The sequence below is a fragment of the Brassica napus genome, chromosome C3, assembly GCF_020379485.1.
Source record: "Brassica napus cultivar Da-Ae chromosome C3, Da-Ae, whole genome shotgun sequence".
Taxonomy (NCBI): domain Eukaryota; kingdom Viridiplantae; phylum Streptophyta; class Magnoliopsida; order Brassicales; family Brassicaceae; genus Brassica; species Brassica napus.
In genome coordinates, this window is record NC_063446.1 from 70,600,483 (window position 1) to 70,622,809 (window position 22,327).

Consider the following 22,327-nt stretch of genomic DNA (forward strand, 5'->3'; position numbering starts at 1 on the left):
ATCACGGCTATGTTAGTCTTCAAATTTTCAATACCTTCAAGAGTCACTGATCTCGCGCATAAATCGCGGAAGAAACCACTTATCCCTGCAATTGCTTCATGAACATTTCGTGGTAATAATTCCTTGAAGGCAAACAGAAGGAGGCGCTGCATCATTACATGGCAATCGTGGTTTTTCAAGCCAGTAAACTTTCCTTCCTTTCTGTCGATATAGTTACGCAAATTAGATGCGTAACCGTCTGGAAATTCCACATCGTTTGAAATCCAATCAAAGAACGCATCTTTTCCCTCTACATCAAGTCGGTATATGGGAAAAGGAGCCCTACCATTCTCATCAACATGAAGTTCTGAACGAGCACATATATCGACTAAATCCAGTCTTGACTTCAAATTATCCTTTGTTTTACCTTGAACATTAAGGATCGTGTTCATGAGATTGTCAAAAAATTCTTCTCAATATGCATGACATCTAAATTATGCCTTAGCAGATGATCCTCCCAGTATGGCAGATCCCAGAAAATACTTTTTTTGTGCCAATTATGTAGGTCCCCAACAACATCTACCGGAAAACGCTCATGTCCACCGACGTCTGGCGTCCTTTCTGCACCAAAATCTCTTAGTTGTGTCTTCAAATCTTTTCCACAAATTTCCGGAGGTGGACTGTCAAACACCCTCTTGTTCTTCGTAAACAAATTCCTACTCCTACGATATGGATGATCAGGTGGTAGGAATCTCCTGTGACAGTCAAACCAACACGTTTTCCTTCCGTGTTTTAGTTGGAAAGCATCAGTGTTATCTTGACAATATGGACATGATAGCCTTCCATGCGTTGTCCATCCAGATAACATACCATATGCTGGAAAATCACTTATTGTCTACATTAGTACTGTCCGCATTTGAAAGTTTTCTTTACACGAAACATCGTATGTTTCAGCACCTTGAGCCCATAGTTGTTGCAACTCATATATTAGTGGCTGAAGAAACACATCAAGTGATCTCTTAGGATGCTCTGGTCCGGGAACGAGAATCGAGAGAAACAAAAACTCTCGTCGCAAGCACAAGTTTGGGGGTAGGTTGTATGGTGTAAGAATGACTGGCCATAGAGAATACTGTCTTCCACTCTTGCCAAACGGGCTGAAACCATCAGTACATAATCCAAGGTAGACATTTCTTCTCTCATACGCAAAGTCAAGATACTTTGATTGAAAATGCTTCCACGCTTTTGCATCTAAAGGATGTCTGATCTCACCATCTGTTGAGTGCTCCGTATGCCATCTCATTGGTTGCGCTATGCGTTCAGACAGATACAACCTCTGCAACCTTTCCGTCAAAGGCAAATACCACATCTTTTTATATGGCACTGGAACTCTTCCACTCGTATCTTTATAACGAGGCTTCCCACAAAATTTGCATGTAACCCGCTGTTCATCCGCCCTCCAATAAATCATGCAATTGTCGCTACATACATCTATTACCTGATAAGATAAACCAAGACCAGCTACGAGTTTCTGAACCTCGTAGTATGAACCAGGAGCTACATTATCCTCGGGTAGAATACCTTTTACAAAATCAGCAATCGCATCCACACAGTCTTCAGGAAAATTATAATTTGTTTTAATGCCCATCAATCTTGTAGAAGATGATAATGCTGAATGACCATCTCTGCAACCTTCGTACAATGGTTGCTTTCCAGCATCCAACATATCATAAAATCTCCTAGCTTCTGCATTGGATAAATCTTCCCCTCTAAAATGATCATTTACCATCTGCTCAGTACCTACACCATAATCTACATCCGTTCTAATTGGTTCTTCTAATCTAACCGCTGGCTGAGGTTCGCTAGTACTACCATGTCCATAATCAGTTTCCCCATGATGATTCCAAATTTTGTAACTTCGTGTAAACCCACTCAAATATAGATGAGTCCAAACATCCCACTCTTTAATAACCTTTCTATTTTTACAATTAGAGCAAGGACATCTTAACATACATGTTTTTGCTTCCGGTTGTCGCTGAACTAACCCCATGAATTCGGTTATACCTCGTTGGTATTCTTCCGTAAGCAATCTCGTGTTCGGATCCAAATGAGGTCGATCGATCCAAGAACGAAAATAATTTGAAGAAGACATGTTTTTTATGAATCAAATTCGTGTGTAAAGAGAGTAAGAGGGAGGATGAAGATATGGAGTGAATGAAGAGGAAGAGGGGTTCTTGTATTTATAGTTGAAATCCTGCCGACAGACCGAGGAAATTCCGACGGAATTCCGACGCCAACGGCTAGTTCGTCGGAATTTCCTCGGAATTTTTAAAATCCCCCAACGGTTCTCCAACTGCTCTCTAACGGCTATAATATATCCTCGGAATTCATTGGTTTTTTCCGAGGAATACATTTTTCCTCGGTATTCCATAAGAATATTCCGACGGATTGATATTTCCTCGGAATTCCGTCGGTATATTCCGAGGAAACTAAATTTTGTGTTTCCTTGGAATATCCCCGGAAATTCCTCGGGATATTCCGAGGATTTTATTTTCCGTCGGAATGTCCGTCAGAATACCGCTATTTTCTTGTAGTGATGAATGTCTGATATTTTGGATTTATGTACCAGAAATCGATAAGCATTACTATTATGTGCATATCCGATGAAGATGCAATCCACTGTTTTACGTCCAATAGTGACCTTTTTTGGTGGCGGTACCGCAACTTTTGCCAAGCACCCCCACACTTTGAGGTATTTATACGAAGGTAAATTACCTTTCCATAATTCATATGGTGTTTTGCGAGTTACTTTGTGAGGAATTTTGTTGAGGATATAATTAGTGGTAAGCAACGCTTCCCCCACATGTTCTGGGGTAACCCAGATTCCTGCAACATTGCATTCATCATCTCTTTTAGAGTTCGATTTTTGCGTTCAGCAACTCCATTAGATTCTGGTGAGTAAGGAGCTGTAGTTTGATGGATTATTCCATGTTCTTTACAGAATGCATTGAATGGACCATCACACTCGCCTCCTCTGTCGCTTCTAACTACTTTAATAGTTGTTTTAAGCTGATTTTTTTACCTCGAGTTTAAATTCTTTAAATTTTTCTAAGGTTTCGTCTTTGCTATGTAATAAATATACATAACAATATTTTGTGCAGTCATCTATGAAGGTCACAAAGTACTTTTTACCACCTCTAGTTTGTAAGTATTTTAAATCGCATAAATCGGTGTGAATTAAATCTAGAGGTTTATTAGTTCTTTCAACACGAGGTGATGGCGTTTTCGTGAGCTTAGCCTGTACGCATACTTCACATTTTTGTTTACTTGTTTGCATTTAGGAATTAGATTTAAATTCATTAATCTTTGTATAGATTTGTAGTTTACATGGCCTAATCTTTCATGCCATATATTAAAAGACTCAACCAAATAAACAACTAGCCCTTTCGTATTCATTGAAACTTTTGAAGCTACAACTTTCGGAGGGACTGTCATTACATTAAACTTGACAAGTCCACCCTTAACATACCCTCTTCCCAAATACATCCCATTTTTCCTAATCACGAGTTTGTCCGCCTCAAAATTTGTGGCGAATCCATTCTTGCTGAGCAAGGTTCCCGAGACCAGGTTCTTCCTCATGTGAGGCATATGCTTCACATTCGTCAGAGTGACCTCATTTCCAGATGTCATCTTCAAAATCACATTGCCGCGTCCTTCAATCTTGGAGACTGCAGTGTTTCCCATCTTGAGCTTCTCCTCAGTCATGCTATTCTGATAGGTGCTGAACATCGCCCTATCGGTGCAAATGTGGGTGGTTGCACCAGTGTCATACCACCATTCCTTGGGGTTATTGCTTTCAACCATGTTGGCTTCAGTCACCACAGCAACGAGATCCTCCTCAGTGAGATTTGCCTGAGCCTTCTCATCCTTGATCTTTTTGCGACACTCAAAAGTCTTGTGCCCCACTTTATGGCAGTAGTGACATTTCCCCCTGAACTTCTCCACATTCGCATTCGCATTGATTTCAATGCCTTTGTTCTTGAAGTTTTTTCCAGAAGCCTTCAGGGCTGCAGCAGTTTTGAAAGGCCTGACAGGAGAATGGGCGTGTGCCTTTCCTTTGCCTTTGTGCTCAGCCATGTTGACACTGTGCTCCTTAGTAGTGACCTTGTCAGCAATTCGGTTTCTGGATTCCATCTGAAGCCTCATGATGAGCTCCTCAAGCCCCATCTTCTTCTTCTTGTGCTTCAAGTAGTTCTTGAAATCCGCATAGCTTGGAGGAAGCTTTTCAATGAAGCTGAGAGTTGTGAATGTCTCGCAGATGGACATTCCTTCAGCAGTGATTTCATGGCAAATGAGCTGAAGCGCTTCCACCTGATCCATGATGGGTTTTGAATCCACCATTTTGAAGTCGTGGAACTTTGAGACCACATACTTCTGGCAGCCAGCGTCCTCACCTCTGTACTTCTTGTCCACTGATCTCCATAGCTCTTTCGCCGTGGGGATCTCACAGTAGACACGGTACAATGGGTCAATGAGACGATCCAAAATGTAACCTTAGCAGATGAAGTCGGAATGCACCCATATGTCAACAGTTGCAAGACTGTGAACATCATCAATCCCGTACGGAATCAGGGGCTTGTCCTCCTGAATGAACTTGTCCAGTTTCATCGTTGTCAGGAAGAACATCATCCTCTTCTACCACGTTTTGAAGCCTTTGCCATCAAACTTGTCTGGCATCAGTCCTTGAGTGGACACACTAGGGACAGCCAGAGGAGTTTGAACTGCCACCGGACCACTTGCAGTTGCTGAAACTGGACCCGTCTGATAAAGACCAGCACCGAATAGACTCCGGCGAGTGGTTTCATCAGCAGCATTTCCCGCAGGGAGGATAGTGCTTGTTGTTGCTGCAGCGGTTGACGCTGTGATGTTTCCAACGGTTGTCACAGTTGCATCAGTGGCTGCAACGTTGAGTGGAGTTGTTGTGACATCAATGGGGGTGTTGTTATCGTTCGTCATTTTTCTGTAGAGAAAACATGAAGACGGATTAGTACTCCAATCAACAAATAACATATTATTTTTAAGCAAAAAAATAATAGTCTAAAATCGATTTTCATTTTTGGTGTTTGAACCAAAACATATCGATATAAGTCTTGAGAAAAACGTTTTGCAGACTCGCTTAAAAGCGTTCGCAGAAATCGTTTTGTATAGACTTAGAATGTTTCACAAACTCGCTTAAGAAAGCGGTTATTGAAACGATTCATGTAAATAACATTTTGATAATGTATCAAAAACGTTTCGCGATAATGCTAGAAAGCAATCCGCAAAGCGTTATGAAACAAAATAAGAAACGTTTCGCGGAAGGGCTATAAAGCAAATCGCAAACTCGTTTTCAAAAAGAACATAGAAAGGTTTTGCGGATAAGCATATAGCAAATCGCAAACATCGTTTGAATGAAACCATAACAGGTTTGTATGAATCGTATATGAATAAACGTTTTTTTTTTTTTTTGGTAGTGCTCTAGAGCAAAACGCAAACCGTTTATGAGATAAGTAAGAAACGTTTCGCGGAAATGGTACATAGTAAATCGCGAACAGCGTTCTAAAAACTGTTAACAAATCTTTGTTGAACCGTTTTTCAATCCGATTAAACGCTTTAAATAGAAAGCGAAAATAGAGTTAAGATTGTAGAAGTCGGATAACCAGACTGAGATAAACGATATAACAAAATAACATGTTAAGGAAATTGACGATTTGTAAAGCGAATACAAGAACGATAAGAAATCGTATTCGCAAATAAACATGGAGTCAAGATATAATCTATTTCCTTAACTCTAAATATTCGCTCCGTTAGTGAGACGGTACTGTACGAATATCGAGTCCCAGGATACAACCATGGCAGACGATCACGCTTCACTCGTGAATCGCCCTATCGAACTATAAACTCTACGAAACACTCTCGTATTTACGACTTACGCTAAGGGATTTTTGCTGTTGGTTTCGATGCGGAAAAAGTTAAGAAATGAAGGAAGAGGAGAGGCGAAATTTAAAGAGACGGAGAAGACCCACTTCCCGCAACAGCTGCTGCACGTAGGCGAGAATCTCGCGGAGATCGAGGGAAGTTGAGTTCCGAAACTTCTTCCTCAAGACTCTCTCTTATCTCGTTTAAAACTTTCGAGAGGATAAAATGCATGTTGTTTTTATTTTCTAGACAAACTACTTGTCGTTTTAAATAAAATTGCATGCTGTTTTTTCTCAAAATAAATGGCAAGACCCAAGCCCACGCACACGCCCACGCCCACGCCGAACCGGACGGCGGCGGCACGTGCGAGGGGAGCTCTCCTCTCTCTCCAAGCTGTTTAAGCTTTCATGGTAAGTGAACGTATATATATTGCTCAACTTCTCTTCCTCTAAGCGATGTGGGACAAGTCCCTTTACATCATAAATAATGATTCTTTGGGCTGTTAAGTACACAGGCCCAAGTCATTTGCTTTTCACACATTTCATTAAAGCCTAATGGCTATTAATGGATCCAACATATATCTGGATTTGGAAAGAGGGAAGTAAAACTGGCAGGAGACAAACCGGACGTGTTGGATGTGTGCGTTCGGTATTCCTCGATATATCTCTTTTTCCCTGACGTCTACCAACTCTCTGCGGATCATATATAGACTTGAACGTTATTGAGATAACCTTCATTGACATAGCATTCTGTAAAGTAAACGCAACTTAGAAAATTCCTATTCCACCAAACACTCTGAACACATGTATAGATGATTACAACCTACGTTGCACGGAAGCTTCATCGGACGTCCGCTTCCCGCTTCGGAACCGGAATCGGAATCGGAATCGGAATCTTGCGGAAGCTTACGGAATCTCGCTTCCAAAACGCTTCCAAAATATTCTTTTTAAAAACACGTTAGAAGCTTATGATTCCGTTTTGGAATCACGCTTCCGTTCTTTAAAAAAAAAATACAAGGTTGAATATCAATAAAAATATAATCGTAGTTATTAATTTATGCAAAATCAAAATTTTAATAGTAATGAATAGAGAGGATATAAATATATAAATATTAAAATTAATACTATAAATTATCTTTATGTATTGAGGTTTTTATTAAACATATATCATATATTCAAATATATTGTGTCAATTATTTATGAAGCATTAACAATAATTAATATAATAATTTCTTTTAAACTTAACTAGAGATTTTTTCCGCGCTTCGCGCGGATTGTGTCTTATAAATTTATTTTATTTATAATATTATTTGTCGGTTTGTTTCTTTTACATTAATTTTTTGTTTTTCCAATGTTAGTTTTTCTTAATTTAAATTTATATGTTTATAGTTTTTCTTTTTTCTGGTTGTAGATGGAGAATTATATTTTTTATTGATGGTTTTTGTATGTGACATAAACTTTTTGAAATTTTAAAATAATGTTATATATAGTACAATTAACACATTAAAGAAGAGAAACATATTTAAGCACATTTTATACAGGTTTTATATACATAATTTTAAACATTATATATGTATATATTATAAGTTTGAAACATGTAAATGCTTTCTAAAGTTAAATACTTGTTTTGAGTTTACATAACTTATCGAAAGTTTTATCTTTTTTTAAATTTAAATCACAGAAAAAAAATCAAAAAGTCAGTATAGATGGGTTTTCTTGGGCTTTTAAATCAACACTGAAAATTTACATGAATCATATAACAACAGTTTTATAAACAACTCGATAAAATTTGACCGAGCCAAAGATTTTCACACAATATGTTCTTTCTTCTTCAAATTGCAAAGAGCCTATAGGCACAAGAAAAAAATCATAATTTTTGTTTTCACTTATATAACATTTTTTTTCCTTTACACACGGAATTTATTACACTGCTATAAGCAATTGAGAACTCTATTCATATAAGATTCACATCTATGCATTTTGACAAAGAAGAATTTTAGCCATCTTTAGTTTCGGAATGAATCAACTTCAGTCATATACACTATATTTTCTCTATGATTCAAATCTTACAATTTTAATATATGTGCAGATTTCCATGTGAAAAAACACGCACGCCATCTATCGTTCAACCTATTACTTTTTTCCAAAGTAAACACTATAATCCTCGTTTGGTTAGCTCCACAAACTAATCTCTTTGGATCAGTGTAACCTTTCAGAAAATGATAATCTTAACATCTTACAAAAAAAACAACAAATATTGACTTATTTATATGAATATATATTATTTTAAATCATTATAGTGGATGAAGAAAGCACCATAATTTGTACAACAAATTTTCTTAGATTCACTTCATCATATTCACCATTTTACCATTTTAATTACATAATTTTATATGAGCTTCTTCACCTTTTCCGGTTATTTTCTCTTTATTTATAACTACAATATAAAGTTATAAACTATATATATATATTATAAATTAATAATTTATTTACTCTTAAAGTAACGATTAAAAATAGAACATAATTCAATATAGATATATGATTCTATTAATAAATTAGCAGTTACAAATTTGAAATTTTTAGAAATATCAAAAGTTTTATATTAGTTAATTATCTTCTAAATGACATTTATTTTTAATTCTTTTTGGATGAGAATATTTTGGCTGAGGTGGATAGTCTCAAAAGCCTTGAATTTAGTCCCTTTTATATAGTGGGATTTATGTCTATTTTCACAGTTTTAATATGAAATCATTACAAAATTATTACAAATGAATAAATAATTTATTTAAATTTATAACATATAATTTTTATTCCTAATTTTTTTTTTAATCTTATATTTTAATATATATATATACATATATATACATACATATGGATATACGCTTCCAATACGTACCCGTTTCCTAATTTTTCAAAAAATCTCGCTTTTACGCTTCCATACGCTTCCGCTTCCATACGCTTCCGCTTCCACGTACCCGCTTCCACGTACAACTATATAAGAGTGTCTTATCAACCTAACAATTAATCCTCAAAATAAGATAAGGTATATATATATGTTCGACCGGTTATATGACTTTAAACCGATATTGCACTAAATCAAGCGAACGATGCCTGATTTGGTTTCGGTTCGGAATGAATGCCCTAGCTCGAACTCTATATAAGAGTAGAGATTGCCAACAATGGTTTGCATTGCATCCACACCTCTCTCTCTCTAAGTCTGATCATGAATTCAATCCCTCTTGATCTTTTGTACGAGATATTCTCTAGAATGCCAACCAAGTCAGTAGGGAGGAGCCGTTGCGTGTCTGAGCAATGGAGGTCCATACTTTGCAGTGCAGATTTCACCGAGTATTTCTTAACCAAATCTTCCACTCGTCCCAGTCTCTTATTCGCCATGGATAGCTTTAGAAGCAATGAGTTTCTCTTCTTTTCGTCGCCGCCTCAGATTCCGTCGAAGCCGTCGTCGTCGTCGTTGTCCTTAGCAGCGGCCTATTTTAAACTGAACATGCAGCTAGAATTTTGTGGTCATGCCGCTGGTTTGTTCTGTTTCCGTCGTATGCAATTCACAAGGAAGGATTGGGAGAATACAGTGCATGTGATATGTAACCCTAGCTTAGGACAGTATGTTTTCTTACCTACACTGACGACGAGTAGTCGGACCTTTTTAGGGTTTGATCCGATTGACAAGGTGTTCAAGGTATTGTCACCCGATGATGCCTTTTCATCATCTTTTGCTAATATTTTGACGTTGGGAACTGGAGAAAAGAGGTGGAGAAAGGTACACTTTCCCTTGGCCCATTCTCCTGTGTCTAAAGGGATATGCATCAATGGATCTTTATATTACTTGGCCCGAGAAAATACAACTTACTTTATAGTTTGCTTTGATGTTCGGTCGGAGAAATTCAAGCTTATTCAGGGAAGTTTTCTTGATTCGGATGCAAGATTAAAATTGATAAACTATAAGGGTAAATTAGGTGTGATCAGCTTGCCAAGGGAAAATTGGGATAGTAGAGTAGGCTTGAACATTCGTAGCAAGGAGGAGGTGCGTATATGGGTTCTAGAGGATGGCGAGCAACAGGATTGGTCGGAGTATGCCTACACTCTCCCTGGTGATAAGTTCCGTGACGTTGAATGTGATGTGTTAGAGGTTTACGTAGCTGGAGTGACGTCCGCTACAGGGGATATTGTTTTGATGAATCCAAACTATCATCATCACTCCAAACCGTTTTATGTTTTCTACTTCCATCCCGAAAGGAACGTTATCAAACGTGTTGAAGTCCAAGGTTTTGGGAATCATGGTAGAGTTGTGAACGCCTTTGTAGACCATGTAGAGGATCTTACGTTTGATATGAAATCTTGGCAGCTGGATTTTCTTAAGTTTGAAAGCATTAACAAATTCAATGCTCTGTGTCTTTTAGAGGATATATGAAATTTGTGTTCGGTAAAAGTTCTATTGTAATAAAATGCGTGTTCTCTCTCTCTGTAAACATCAAGTTCATCAAAGATATTTAAGTTTTCTTTAATTCATATCTGCTGAAATTGTCTTCCTAATTAATCTTTATAACATGAGCTTCACATTTTCAGGTTTCTATTTTTTTAGGTTATCATAAAACTGTTTCCTCTCAGCTATGAGATATGATATGCTTCTTTCTTTCCGTATGCATTTTATTATTTAGGACCAATGCTTTTAAATCTGACTCGGACGCTGAACCATGTTATATGAATCATCGGGTTACTAGATCGCAGATTAAGCCATGAATCAATAGTTTAATTAATTTTAATATATAATTATATATATTAACTGTTATTCAAAAACATATATATTAATGGGGTTTTTGCCAAAACTAATCCACAACTTAATTTTAACCCCAAACTTATACCCAAACTTGAATCAAATGCAAAACTAACCTAAAAGCCTAGTGAAATTACAGCTCAGCCCCTTGTGACCAAACAAAAAAAACAGAAGTCATTTTTACGAATATAGCCCTAGTAAATCGTCTGAGTCGTCTGAGATGTTGGAAGTCGTCTGGACGACTGAAGTGTAAGTCGTCTGGTACCGGTTTATTTTAAAAATAATTTATAAATCTTGTAAAAAAATATTTTGATGCGTGAAAAATAAAAATCAAGTAATTATAAACAGTTTTAAGTGATATAAATTAAGATATGATAAAATTGATTTGTCTTGAAGATAGATGAGTGGAAGTAGTGAATCATGAAATACTTTGGTTTAGGAGTTTGGCAAACATATGTTGTAGTATTGTATGTATTGTTAGGGTTAGATTTTGGAAAACTAAAATGTTTTTTTCAAAAATTAGTTTTCACCTATATGTGTTTATTTATGTGTATAGTAAACACTTTTCAAGTTTGATTTGATTTTATGAAGTCTTTAATTAGATAATTAAGTTTAGGGGTTATGTTTAGGGTGTGGACGACTTATATTTCAGTCGTCTGTTGAATAATTTACTCGGACGACGTATATTTTAGTCGTCTGTTGAATAATTTACTCGGACGACTTACATTTCAGTCGTCTGGTGAAGAAATTAAAACAGATGACTTACATGTAAGTCGTCCAAATATTCCCGCCTAAAATTTTTTAAAAAATTATTTTCCCGCTTAAATAATTTAAATCAGACGACTTACTTGTAAGTCGTCTGGAAAGTCTTCTATTTTAGTTTCCCGCTAAAAATATTTAATTTCCCGCTAAAAATATTAAACTCTTCTGGACGACTTACATGTAAGTCGTCTGTTTTAATTTCTTCACCAGACGACTGAAATGTAAGTCGTCCAGGAAGTCGTCTGAGTAAAAAATATTTAATCTAATTGGATTTTTTGTCTCCCTATATAAAGAAAAATTTACACATTCTCTCTCCTCCTCTCAAATGGCTGCAACAAAAATGTAATGTTCATCATTCTAAAACTCTCAACCTCTCTCTAATCTCTTTGACTTGAAAACACCAAACTTTATATGAATTTTTCAGTTTTGTCTCATGTATTTCTTACTAATCTATCTCTTTTACAGGTTTTTAATCAAATGGTACTCATCTTCCATTAATTTAAAGGTAAATCTATTAATTTTAGATATGTATTTTTGTGTGTTCTATAAATGTAGATTTATCTAATCTTCCACTCATTTTCTCTATTTTTAAGTCATTTGAACGTTTTTGGATATGCAGGTTTTTCAGATCTAGATTTGATATGCAGGTTTTTCAGATCTGGAAGACTTCTTGGATGACTTACATGTTAGTCGTCTGGAAGTCGTCTGGACTTCTTGGAAGTCGTCTGGACTTCTTGGAAGTCTTCTGACGAAGTCGTCTGGACTTCAGGGAAGTCGTCTGGACTTCCAGGAAGTCGTCTGAACTTCATGGAAGTCTTCTGACGAAGTTTCCCTTACATAATAGATCTGAGCGTTTTGGTAAGTTCTTATGTCTGATTTTTCTTCATTTGGTAACTTCTTGTTGTATAAAGTTCTTATTTTTTTCCCAAACTAAAACTCTCCAAACCCACTCTAATCTCTTTGACTTGAAAACACCAAACTTTGTATGAATTTTCCAGTTTTGTCTCATGTCTTTCTTACTAATCTATCTTTTTTGCAGGTTTTTAATTAGATGGTACTCATCTTCCACTAATTTAAAGGTAGATCTATTATTTTTAGATATGTATTTTTGTGTGTTCTGTAAAGGTAGATTTATCTAATCTTTCACTCATTTTTTCTGTTTTTAAGTCATTTGAACGTTTTTGGATATGCAGGTTTTTCAGATCTGGATTTAATATGCAGGTTTTTCAGATCTGGAAGACTTCTGGGACGACTTACCTGTTAGTCGTCTGGAAGTCGTCTGGACTTCTTGGAAGTCTTCTGACAAAGTCGTCTGGACTTCCTGTAAAGTCGTCTGGACTTCCTGTAAAGTCGTCTGGACTTCCTGTAAAGTCGTCTGGAAGTCGTCTGAACTTCCTAAAAGTCTTCTGACAAAGTCGTCTGAACTTCTTGGAAGTCGTCTGGACTTCTTAGAAGTCGTCTGGACTTCCTAGAAGTCGTCTGGACTTCTTAAAAGTCGTGTGGTCTTGTCTACTCAAGTGGAATCCAAGCTTGTCTTTGTATAGGAATGATCTATAATAGTTTTGTTTGTAGTCTGTTTTGTGAATTGCATGTCTACTCTTTTAGTTGTGAATTTTTTGTAAAATCAGTAATAATGTTTTCCAAGATGTTTTAAATGTGCTAACAATGTGTTTACACATTTACAAATCAATGAAATAATAGACTTCAGTAGCCTTTTTCTTATATTTGGATCTCTCATATGCAATAATAAACTCCAATGGCCTTTTTCTCATCTTAATAAACAAGAATGTTGGTAGCTTTATATTGATACAACATTTTAAGAAGTATTTTAACCCTTCTTCCAACTCATAACAATAGTCATCATTATTGTCTATAACAATAATACTTAAGAGATGGAAACAAACAATAGTAACTAGTCAAAGCATATCATATTTTATTATAAGTTTGCGTTGAAAAACTTAGTCAAATTTAGTAAAACTAAGGGAGAGAACATATTTTGTAAATATGAGTTTTACATATCTTGAAGTTACTTATCACTCTTAAAAATACAAGTTATTCAAAAACTAACGTAGAAGACTTAAAAACTAGCGGAGAAGACGCGGACGACTTCAATCTAAGTTGTCCAGACGACTAAACTATACGTCGTCTGGTCAACACAGAGGTTATTTTTGCAATTGACTTTGAAATCTGTTATTTCGGACGACTGAAAAATAAGTCGTCTACTATTGTTTGGCTAAAAAAAAACTCCAAAAAAGCTAGACGACTTACATTTCAGTCGTCATAGGTTAGTTTTGCATTTGACTGGATAATTTCAGAAGTTTGACTTTTCTGGACGACTTACATTTCAGTCGTCTAGTGAAAATTAAAATAATAATATTTTTTTTAAAGTAGACGACTTACAGTTAAGTCGTCATAGGTTAGTTTTGCAATTGAAAAAAAAAACTTCAAGATTTAATTATATACAGACGACTTATAATTCAGTCGTCCACGAGACGACTGAAATGTAAGTCGTCCAGGATTTACGAGGTTTGACCAGAATCTCAGAAAAAAATCCTGGACGACTTACAAGTAAGTCGTCTCGTGGACGACTGAAGTATAAGTCGTCTGTGTATAATTAAATTTTGAAGTTTTTTTTTCAATTGTAAAACTAACTTATGACGACTTAACTGTAAGTCGTCTACTTTAAAAAAATATTATTATTTTAATTTTCGCTAGACGACTGAAATGTAAGTCGTCTGGGGAAGTCAAACTTCTGAAATTATCCAGTCAAATGCAAAACTAACCTATGACGACTGAAATGTAAGTCGTCTAGGTTCTTTGGAAATTTTTTTGAAACCAAACAAAAACAGACGACTTAACTTTCAGTCGTCTCAGGTTACAGATTTCAAAGTCAATTGCAAAAATAACCTCTGCGTTGACCAGACGACTTCCAGGTAAGTTGTCTACAGCCAGACGACTTCCCAAGTAAGTCGTCTGACGAACAGATCTGGAAAAAAACTCGATGTCATACCTTAAATTGGTGAGATAAGTTCCTTAGCATACATAAGGCTTCTCCAAGCACACAGAATCACAAACGAAAGTAACCCACCCAGAATCGTTAGCTTCTATGACTCTATGAACCATAAAAAATTTAGAATCAAAATCTTGGATTTTTTTAGCTCATTGTGGAGAGAAAGTGAGAGATATGTTGTGTTTAGTTCACAAGAATGAAAAAAGAAGAAGGGTAAATCGATTTTGGGAGCATTAAAAGCTTCAAATTGGTTGTTCATGGTGGTTGTGGTATTGATGACAATGGCAATCTTGTAATTACTTGAAGATGATGAGGGTGAGAGAGTAAAAATGTCATTTTCGAAAAAAAAAAGAAAAAAAAATTGATGGCATTTTCGTAAATTATATAAACTTGTGGGGTGAATAGGGCAAAACCAATTTTCAAAAAAAAAGGAGGTTAGTTTTGTGTTTGACTTTAAGTTATAGGTCAATTCTGCAAAAAGCTCTATATTAATTATGAAAAATACAAGAGAAATTTCACGTTGAGAACTGTCATTCAAAAATAAAACATCTTTTTTTTTGAAACTCAAACTTCATTAAATTCATTACTCAATGTTAGTTGGTGCCATAATGGCAAGCTCAGCTGATAAAACAAGTTTTGCTAAGCCATCTGCAACTACATTCCTCTCACGAGGGATCCACACAAAGGAAATAGAATCAAAAGAGGAGGCAAGCTCTATGATATCTGTCACGACTCCATAAAGCTCCGCCGCAGAGGTCTCCAAATTCAGAGATTTGATGAGGGTTGAAGAGTCCGATTCACACCGGATCTTTGAGATTCCGATCTCCTTACATTGTAAGATAGCTCTCCTCAGCGCGAGGCCTTCTGCCATGAGAGGAGATCGAACAAAGTGCTCTGGGGCTGAGAAAGAGGAACATTACCCATCATCATTGATCGTCCATCCGAGGCCTGCAATTTGATTTACTTCATTCCAAGCTGCATCAGATCTGACCGTAGCCGCACCTGCAATCAACAAACTAAAACCATGTAACTAACCATTTCAATTCCAAATTTTAGCAAAAAAAAAAAAAACAAAAACAAACTAAATAAATAAACATATTATAATTTTATCCACCTTTCTTGCAACCGTAAATATATACCCAACTTTTACTTCTACTGCATGCCTGAATTAGCGATCAATGAGAAAATACATACCTCAACTTCTACAGCATGGCAAAATATACTTTGATTAATCAAAAATTTGAAATTCATGTCTGAACTAGGGATCGTTGAAAAAATATATACCCTAACTCCTATTGCATGCTAAAACATACTTTAACTAATCAAAAATTTGAAATTTATGTCTAATCTTTAGAAGTCAACGCTAATCCTAATTTTGACTTAAACTCTGTTAATTAATTGTTAACGACTAACTAGGATACTTAGTTGGCTAATGAGTTAGGCCTAATCGAAAATTAAATTGAAATGGGTCACATCTGATAATAGTTGGGTCGGAACCCTAAAACAATGGACCATTATCTCTACGAAGTCATTTGTTCTGTGTTTTGTCTCTTCACTCTGCTTTGTCGGGATCCTTCACTCTGTCGCAGAAGAAGAAAGAAAGAAGAGAAGATAAAAACACATAACAAACGACATCGTATTGATAATGACCCATTGTTTTAGGGATTCAGCCCAACTATTATCAGAGTTGACCCATTTCAATTTGATTTTCGATTAGGTCCAATTATTATTAATCTGACTCATTAGCCAACTAAGTATCCTAGTCATCGTCGTTAACAATTAATAACCAAAGTTTAAGTCAAAATTGGGATTAGCGTTGAATTCTAAAGACTAGGCATATATTTCAAATTTTTGATTAGTTAAGGTATGTTTTGGCATGCAATAGGAGTTGGGGTATGTATTTTTTTATCCACCCCTAGTTCAGACATTGAATTTCAAAATTTTGATTAGTTAAAGTATGTTTTGGCATGCAGTAAACGTTGGAGTATTTATTTTCTCAGCAACCCCTAGTTCAGGCATGAATAAGCTATTTTCCCTATGTTGAGAACTATGTCATTCTGCTTTATAAGATCTTTGATTTAAAAAAAAAATATATCTTATTAAAGTATAAATACTTTAAGCTTTTGTTTGGTAATATAGATATCAGTTAAAAAAATATAGTGTTGTTTTGAAACATAGATAGTAATTATTAAGGGGAAAAAACTAATGGACTTATGTTATCAAGAAAAATTGAAAATTCATTATATTATGAAAACTATATATATGGGCCAACTTTAAAATATACGAAAATGGTTGGCCCAATCTAATTACCTAAAAATATCTTTGTCTAAAGTAATCATAAAACAAAATTTACATTTTATATACATATTCAAATCAAAATATTAATTTAAAATTGATTTATATCAAAAATTGATTCAAAAATATACATACATTCAAAAATTAATTTTACTAAAATGTTTTTTAACCATTATAAAAATGTTTTAAATATATTTAAGAAAAATACAATACAAAGGAATTTCAAACACCAACGTCAATTATCATTTTTATATTTCATATTAAGTTTTAAAAATATAATATATATGATTATTTATATGATGGTACGTATAAAATACTATTAATTATATGATTACTTATATGATGGTATGTAAAAACACGATTAATTATATGATGACACATATATGATATTTAATAGTGACATGAAAAAAAAAACAACACAGGCTCTCGAGGTTGTATAGATTTGGGTATTCCTATAAACGCCACAGTGGAATTCGCAGTTCAAAGATATAGAAGTCGGCGTCATCAGGTGGATCTTCTGCTACGAATTGAGAATGAAATTCTAAAAGTTAGGCTGCAGGGTCTATATTCAGAGACTGATATGCGGCTTTGGAAGGGAATGTGAGACTCTTTCAGCCATCCTTCAACACTAAACAAACTTGGCAGATGACAAGATTACAGTCTCCACATGTAAACTGGCATCGGGTTATCTGGTTTCCAGGTGCAACTCCAAGGTACTCTATTCTCACCTGGATTGCAATCCATGATCGTTTGGCAACTGGAATTCACATTCAAAAATAGAGCCCACAAACGGATGCTCACTGTGTCTTGTGCTCAGGCCATTTGGAAACTCGAGAACACCTTTTTTTCAGTTGTGCTTATGCTCAGCAGATTTGGAAGGGTTTAACAAGGAAGCTGTTGGGATCTCGCTACACAGAGGATTGGTTCTGCATTCTAAACATGTTGGCAGAAACTGGAAGGAGCTCCACTCACATGTTTCTTCTAAGATATGCGTTTCAATGCTCTATCCATTCCATATGGCGAGAAAGAAATGGTAAAAAACATGGAGAGACGCATCAGTCATCGGCATTTTTGCTAAAATTCATTGATAAAAGGAGTAAGAAATCAGATATCTTCTTTGAGAATGGGAGGGTGTCGAAAGTTTTCCAGAGCTTTAGAGGTCTGGTTTGATACAAGAAGCTAGTGAGGGGTTAAGTTGTTTTCTAAATTCAGCTTACTCTTACACAAACTCTGAAACAAAGTCACACTTGTTGTAAAAAAGTTTTTTTGATTTGAATAAATTTAACATTCTTTCAAAAAAAAAAAAAACAACATATTTCTGCAATATAATATCTTCTATCTTAATAAAGTAGAAGTACCATTGGGAATGTTTGGAAACAAGAATAACCTAATTAAAAAGAAATATAATATTATATATTCTATCTTATTAAAGTAGAAGCATTTTTAAGCTTTTGTTTGACAACATAGATAGTAGTTAAAAAAAATTATAGTATTGTTTTAAAACATAGATAATAATATATTAAAGAAAAAAAGTAATGGACTTATATTATCAAGAAAAATTGAAAATTCATTATATTATGAAAACTATATATATGGGCCAGTTTTAAAATATACCAAAATGGCTGGCCCAATCTAATTACCTTAAAAACATTTTTGTCTAAAGTAATCATAAAACAAAATTTAAATTTTATATACATATTTCAAATCAAAATATTAATCTAAAATTGATTTATATAAAAAATTGGTTCAAAAATATATATATATTCAAAAATTGATTTTACTAAAATGTTTTTTTATAACCATTATAAAAATGTTTTAAATATATTTAAGAAAAATACAATACAAAGCAATTTCAAACACCAACATAAATTATAATTTTTATATTTCATATTAAGTTTTGAAAGTATAATATATATGATTATTTATATGATGTTATGTATAAAATGCTATTAATTATATGATTACTTATATGATGGTAGGTAAAAAATACGATTAATTATATGATGACACATATATAATATTTAATAGTGACATGAAAAGAAAAATAACAACATATTTTGTAATATTATATCTTATATCTTATTAAAGTAGAAGTACATTTGAGAATGTTTGGAAACAAGAATAACCTAATTAAAAAGAAATATAATATTGTTTGAAAATATTGATAGCAGTATATTAAAAAAAAAGGTTTATATTATTTAAAGAAATTGAGTCCATTATATTTTTATAAATTATCTGTTTGAACCAGATTTAAAATATACGAAAATGACTCAATCTAATTACTTTTTTGTGCAACTGGTCCAATCTAACTAACTAAAAACATATTTTGTCTAAATTAATCATTAAACAAAATTCAAAACAAAAATTGATTTAAAAATATACATGTATTCAAAAATTAATTTTTACTAATGTATTTTCCAATAACCATTATAAATTGTTTTCAATATATATAAAAAAATACAAAGGAACTAGTAGATTGAGTAAACCTTCTTTCTACTTTTTATGGACCACCGAAATAGAATTAAATATACAATACTAGAAATAACTATAATATCTGAGTTACAATATCAAAAAAACAATGACAAAAAAATATTAATATATGAATGTATTAGTATTCCTTTATTCGTATTAGAAATACAATAATAGTCAAACAATAATATATAAAAGGACCATAATTTTTAAAATCTAACAATTACCGATTAGTTATGAATTTATAATGTTTTTACAAATTAAAGCAAACACCCGTGTGGACGCACGGATCAAAATAATTTGCAATTTGTTCAAAGACGCTGCAAGATTCCAAACAAAGAACCACATGATTCGAAATTTGAAGTTTTGTTTTAAGTTCTTGTGGTGATGGTCTATTATTTCCGGAATTGTAAGCTCAATAATTTGGAATTTGACATGTTATTATTGCAATAAAACAGAGAGAATACTAGCTGATGTGGGTTTTTGGAGTTTGGCTAGTGCATGTTCAGGGCTGTAAAGTCTGACTTGTCACTAGTTTAATTAATTTTAATATAAAATTATATATTAACTATTAAAAACACAAGAAGAATTTCACGGCGAATAATTTTTTCTTCATTTCACATAAAATATCAATAATAATCTAAACTATTTAATTTTTGTGAAAATTAATAATTAGAATGTATAGTAAAAATATAAATTTTAAAATTAATAAATATTTAAATGTCTAATGTAAATAATAATATTAAATTTTAAATGAAAAATAAACAAAACAAAACAGCGAAATTTTAATAGTTTTGTCTATAACCAAAAAAATTCTAAATAAATAAACAAATATTATTCTCTTTGTTTCAATATAAGTGATTTTTAAAGTCTTTGCATATGGATTAAAATACAACTTTTTATACAGTTTATTTTGTTTATATGAAAGTATCTCTATAATATTATTTGAGGAGCCAGTTTTTTATGTGTCGCGCTTACGTTAACTCTCACGATGGTTGATTACGCTGATACCCTTAATGAATTTAAAATATTACATTTAAATACTATTATCGAATTTTTTATTTAGTTTCCTTTTAAAAAAATTTCAAATAACATATATAATAAAAAAGGAAAAATTTATAAAGTTTAAAAAACAGAACTAAAAACGAAAATGTATGTATATATAAATAACATAAAATATACTTTTGAAGTAATAAAATATTTCTTATATCTATATTTTCTTAGATGAAAATATATATTTGCATATAATGTGATTTCATAAAACGACATTCACACACATAATCTTAATATTAGAAAAAGAAATATTATTTCTTTTAATACATAATTTTAAAATAACATAACACTATATACTTTAACGAGGTAGATATATTATATTTTTTATCATTATTAAAATTATTTGTTTACATAATATCAAATTTGCTTTTAAATTTTATGTTTTTTTTATGTTTGTGGAACTTAATATGACTAGGATTAAAATACCAAAGCAAATATGAATTCTCATTTTTAAGATTATTTAAATAAATTTTAGCTTACCATTTCAATTTAATTATTGTAAATATTTATATGTGTTCAGGAGCTTCCAAAAAATGTATTAGTTACTTATATACGTAACTTCATATTGATCATCGCTTTATTTCCTGAAATTGTTTTTTTTAAAAAAATCAACATATAATTTGATAAATATTATGAAACTACATTCACATTTAAACGATAAATAAAATTAATTTGATTTTACTTAATTATAATAAACACAATTATACTTCAGTTTGAATTTGAAAAAAATATATATAACTCAATATACTCACAACATGAGTGACTCGACTAATCCAACTTATATCTAAAATTATATATTTAACTACAATAAGAATATCTAATTTTATAATAATAATATTTTTTTTTATAAATGTAAATTATAGGATGACTCAAAACGTATTAACAAATGAAAATAAAATATTAACCAACTGTTATAATTTAGTTATTTTGTAAAATTTTTATATATACATGAGATTGTAGAATATTATCATTATATTAATTTACATAATTTGGAATCAGACACTTTAGTTTATTTTATATTTCATTCTAAGACCAATATATCTTAAGTTATACATAATCTTTCTCAAATATATTTACATGTCTAAGCCAAAAACCAACATAAATGAAAATAAGAAAATTAATCATAATTTTAATATATTTAAAAAAAAAAATATTATTGTTGAATACAGAGAAATAGATGAAATCTAATATACTCAAATGATAACTAAACCGACTCTAAAAAAACAACAAAACCGACTAGATATAACATATCTAAAATCATATGTCTAATTAAAGTAATAAAATATTATTAATATAAATTATGCATACAAATTATAAATTAATTTAAAATTAAAAATAAATAACAATCAATTATTATAGTATTTATTTTGTAAATATTTATACCCGTGCATGAGCACAGAAAGATTACCTAGTCGTTAAATAAAACAAATAGAGCAAATAAGAAAAAAAATTCAGTATTTTGTAATTGGTTACAAATTTCAGATGATATTAAATTCTATTTACAATGTCGAGAATATAAATTATGTAACATCAATTTTGTTGGTCAAACACCACTTATATTGAAACAGAGTTAGTATAATTTCGGTTGTGTTTTTTTTAAACCTAAATATGTTAAGATTTATGTCATTATTCCACTTTATAAGATTTTTTTTTTTTTGATAACCGAGTGTCCTGCCTCCACCGTGGTGGTCCAGACTAGAGACCGAGTCCGTAGCGGGTTCAACACCCAGACAATGGTCTTCGGTCTCGGGCGCCAGAGCAAGTCCGCATGTGAATTCCCTGGTGGCCAGTGGGAATCGAACCCGGGTCCGTATTGGGGCCGAAGCTCCCTCAAGATCACTAGGCTAACCCCGCTGGTTTCCACTTTATAAGATCTTTGAATAAAAAACGCAACTGCGTACTATAATTAGAAATTTGTTCAAAAACACTGCAAGATTCCAAAACAAAGAACCACATGAAGAACATGTTCTAAGGATCGAAATTTCGAACTTTTGTTTTAAGTTCTTAGATTGT

General features: G+C 33.0%; 1 protein-coding gene across 1 annotated transcript; it reads left to right on the top strand.

Annotated features, from left to right (window-relative positions):
- Nucleotides 1-9,156: 9,156 nt before the first annotated feature.
- Nucleotides 9,157-10,362, top strand: LOC106388967 (F-box protein At1g31080). Its single transcript, XM_013829145.3, has one exon. It carries the CDS (start codon nt 9,157-9,159, stop codon nt 10,360-10,362), a length of 1,206 nt encoding a protein of 401 aa, XP_013684599.1.
- Nucleotides 10,363-22,327: the final 11,965 nt, after the last annotated feature.

What these genes read in the sequence shown, in the direction of transcription:
- LOC106388967 (XM_013829145.3), top strand. Translation starts at nt 9,157, where the DNA reads ATGAATTCAATCCCTCTTGATCTTTTGTACGAGATATTCTCTAGAATG.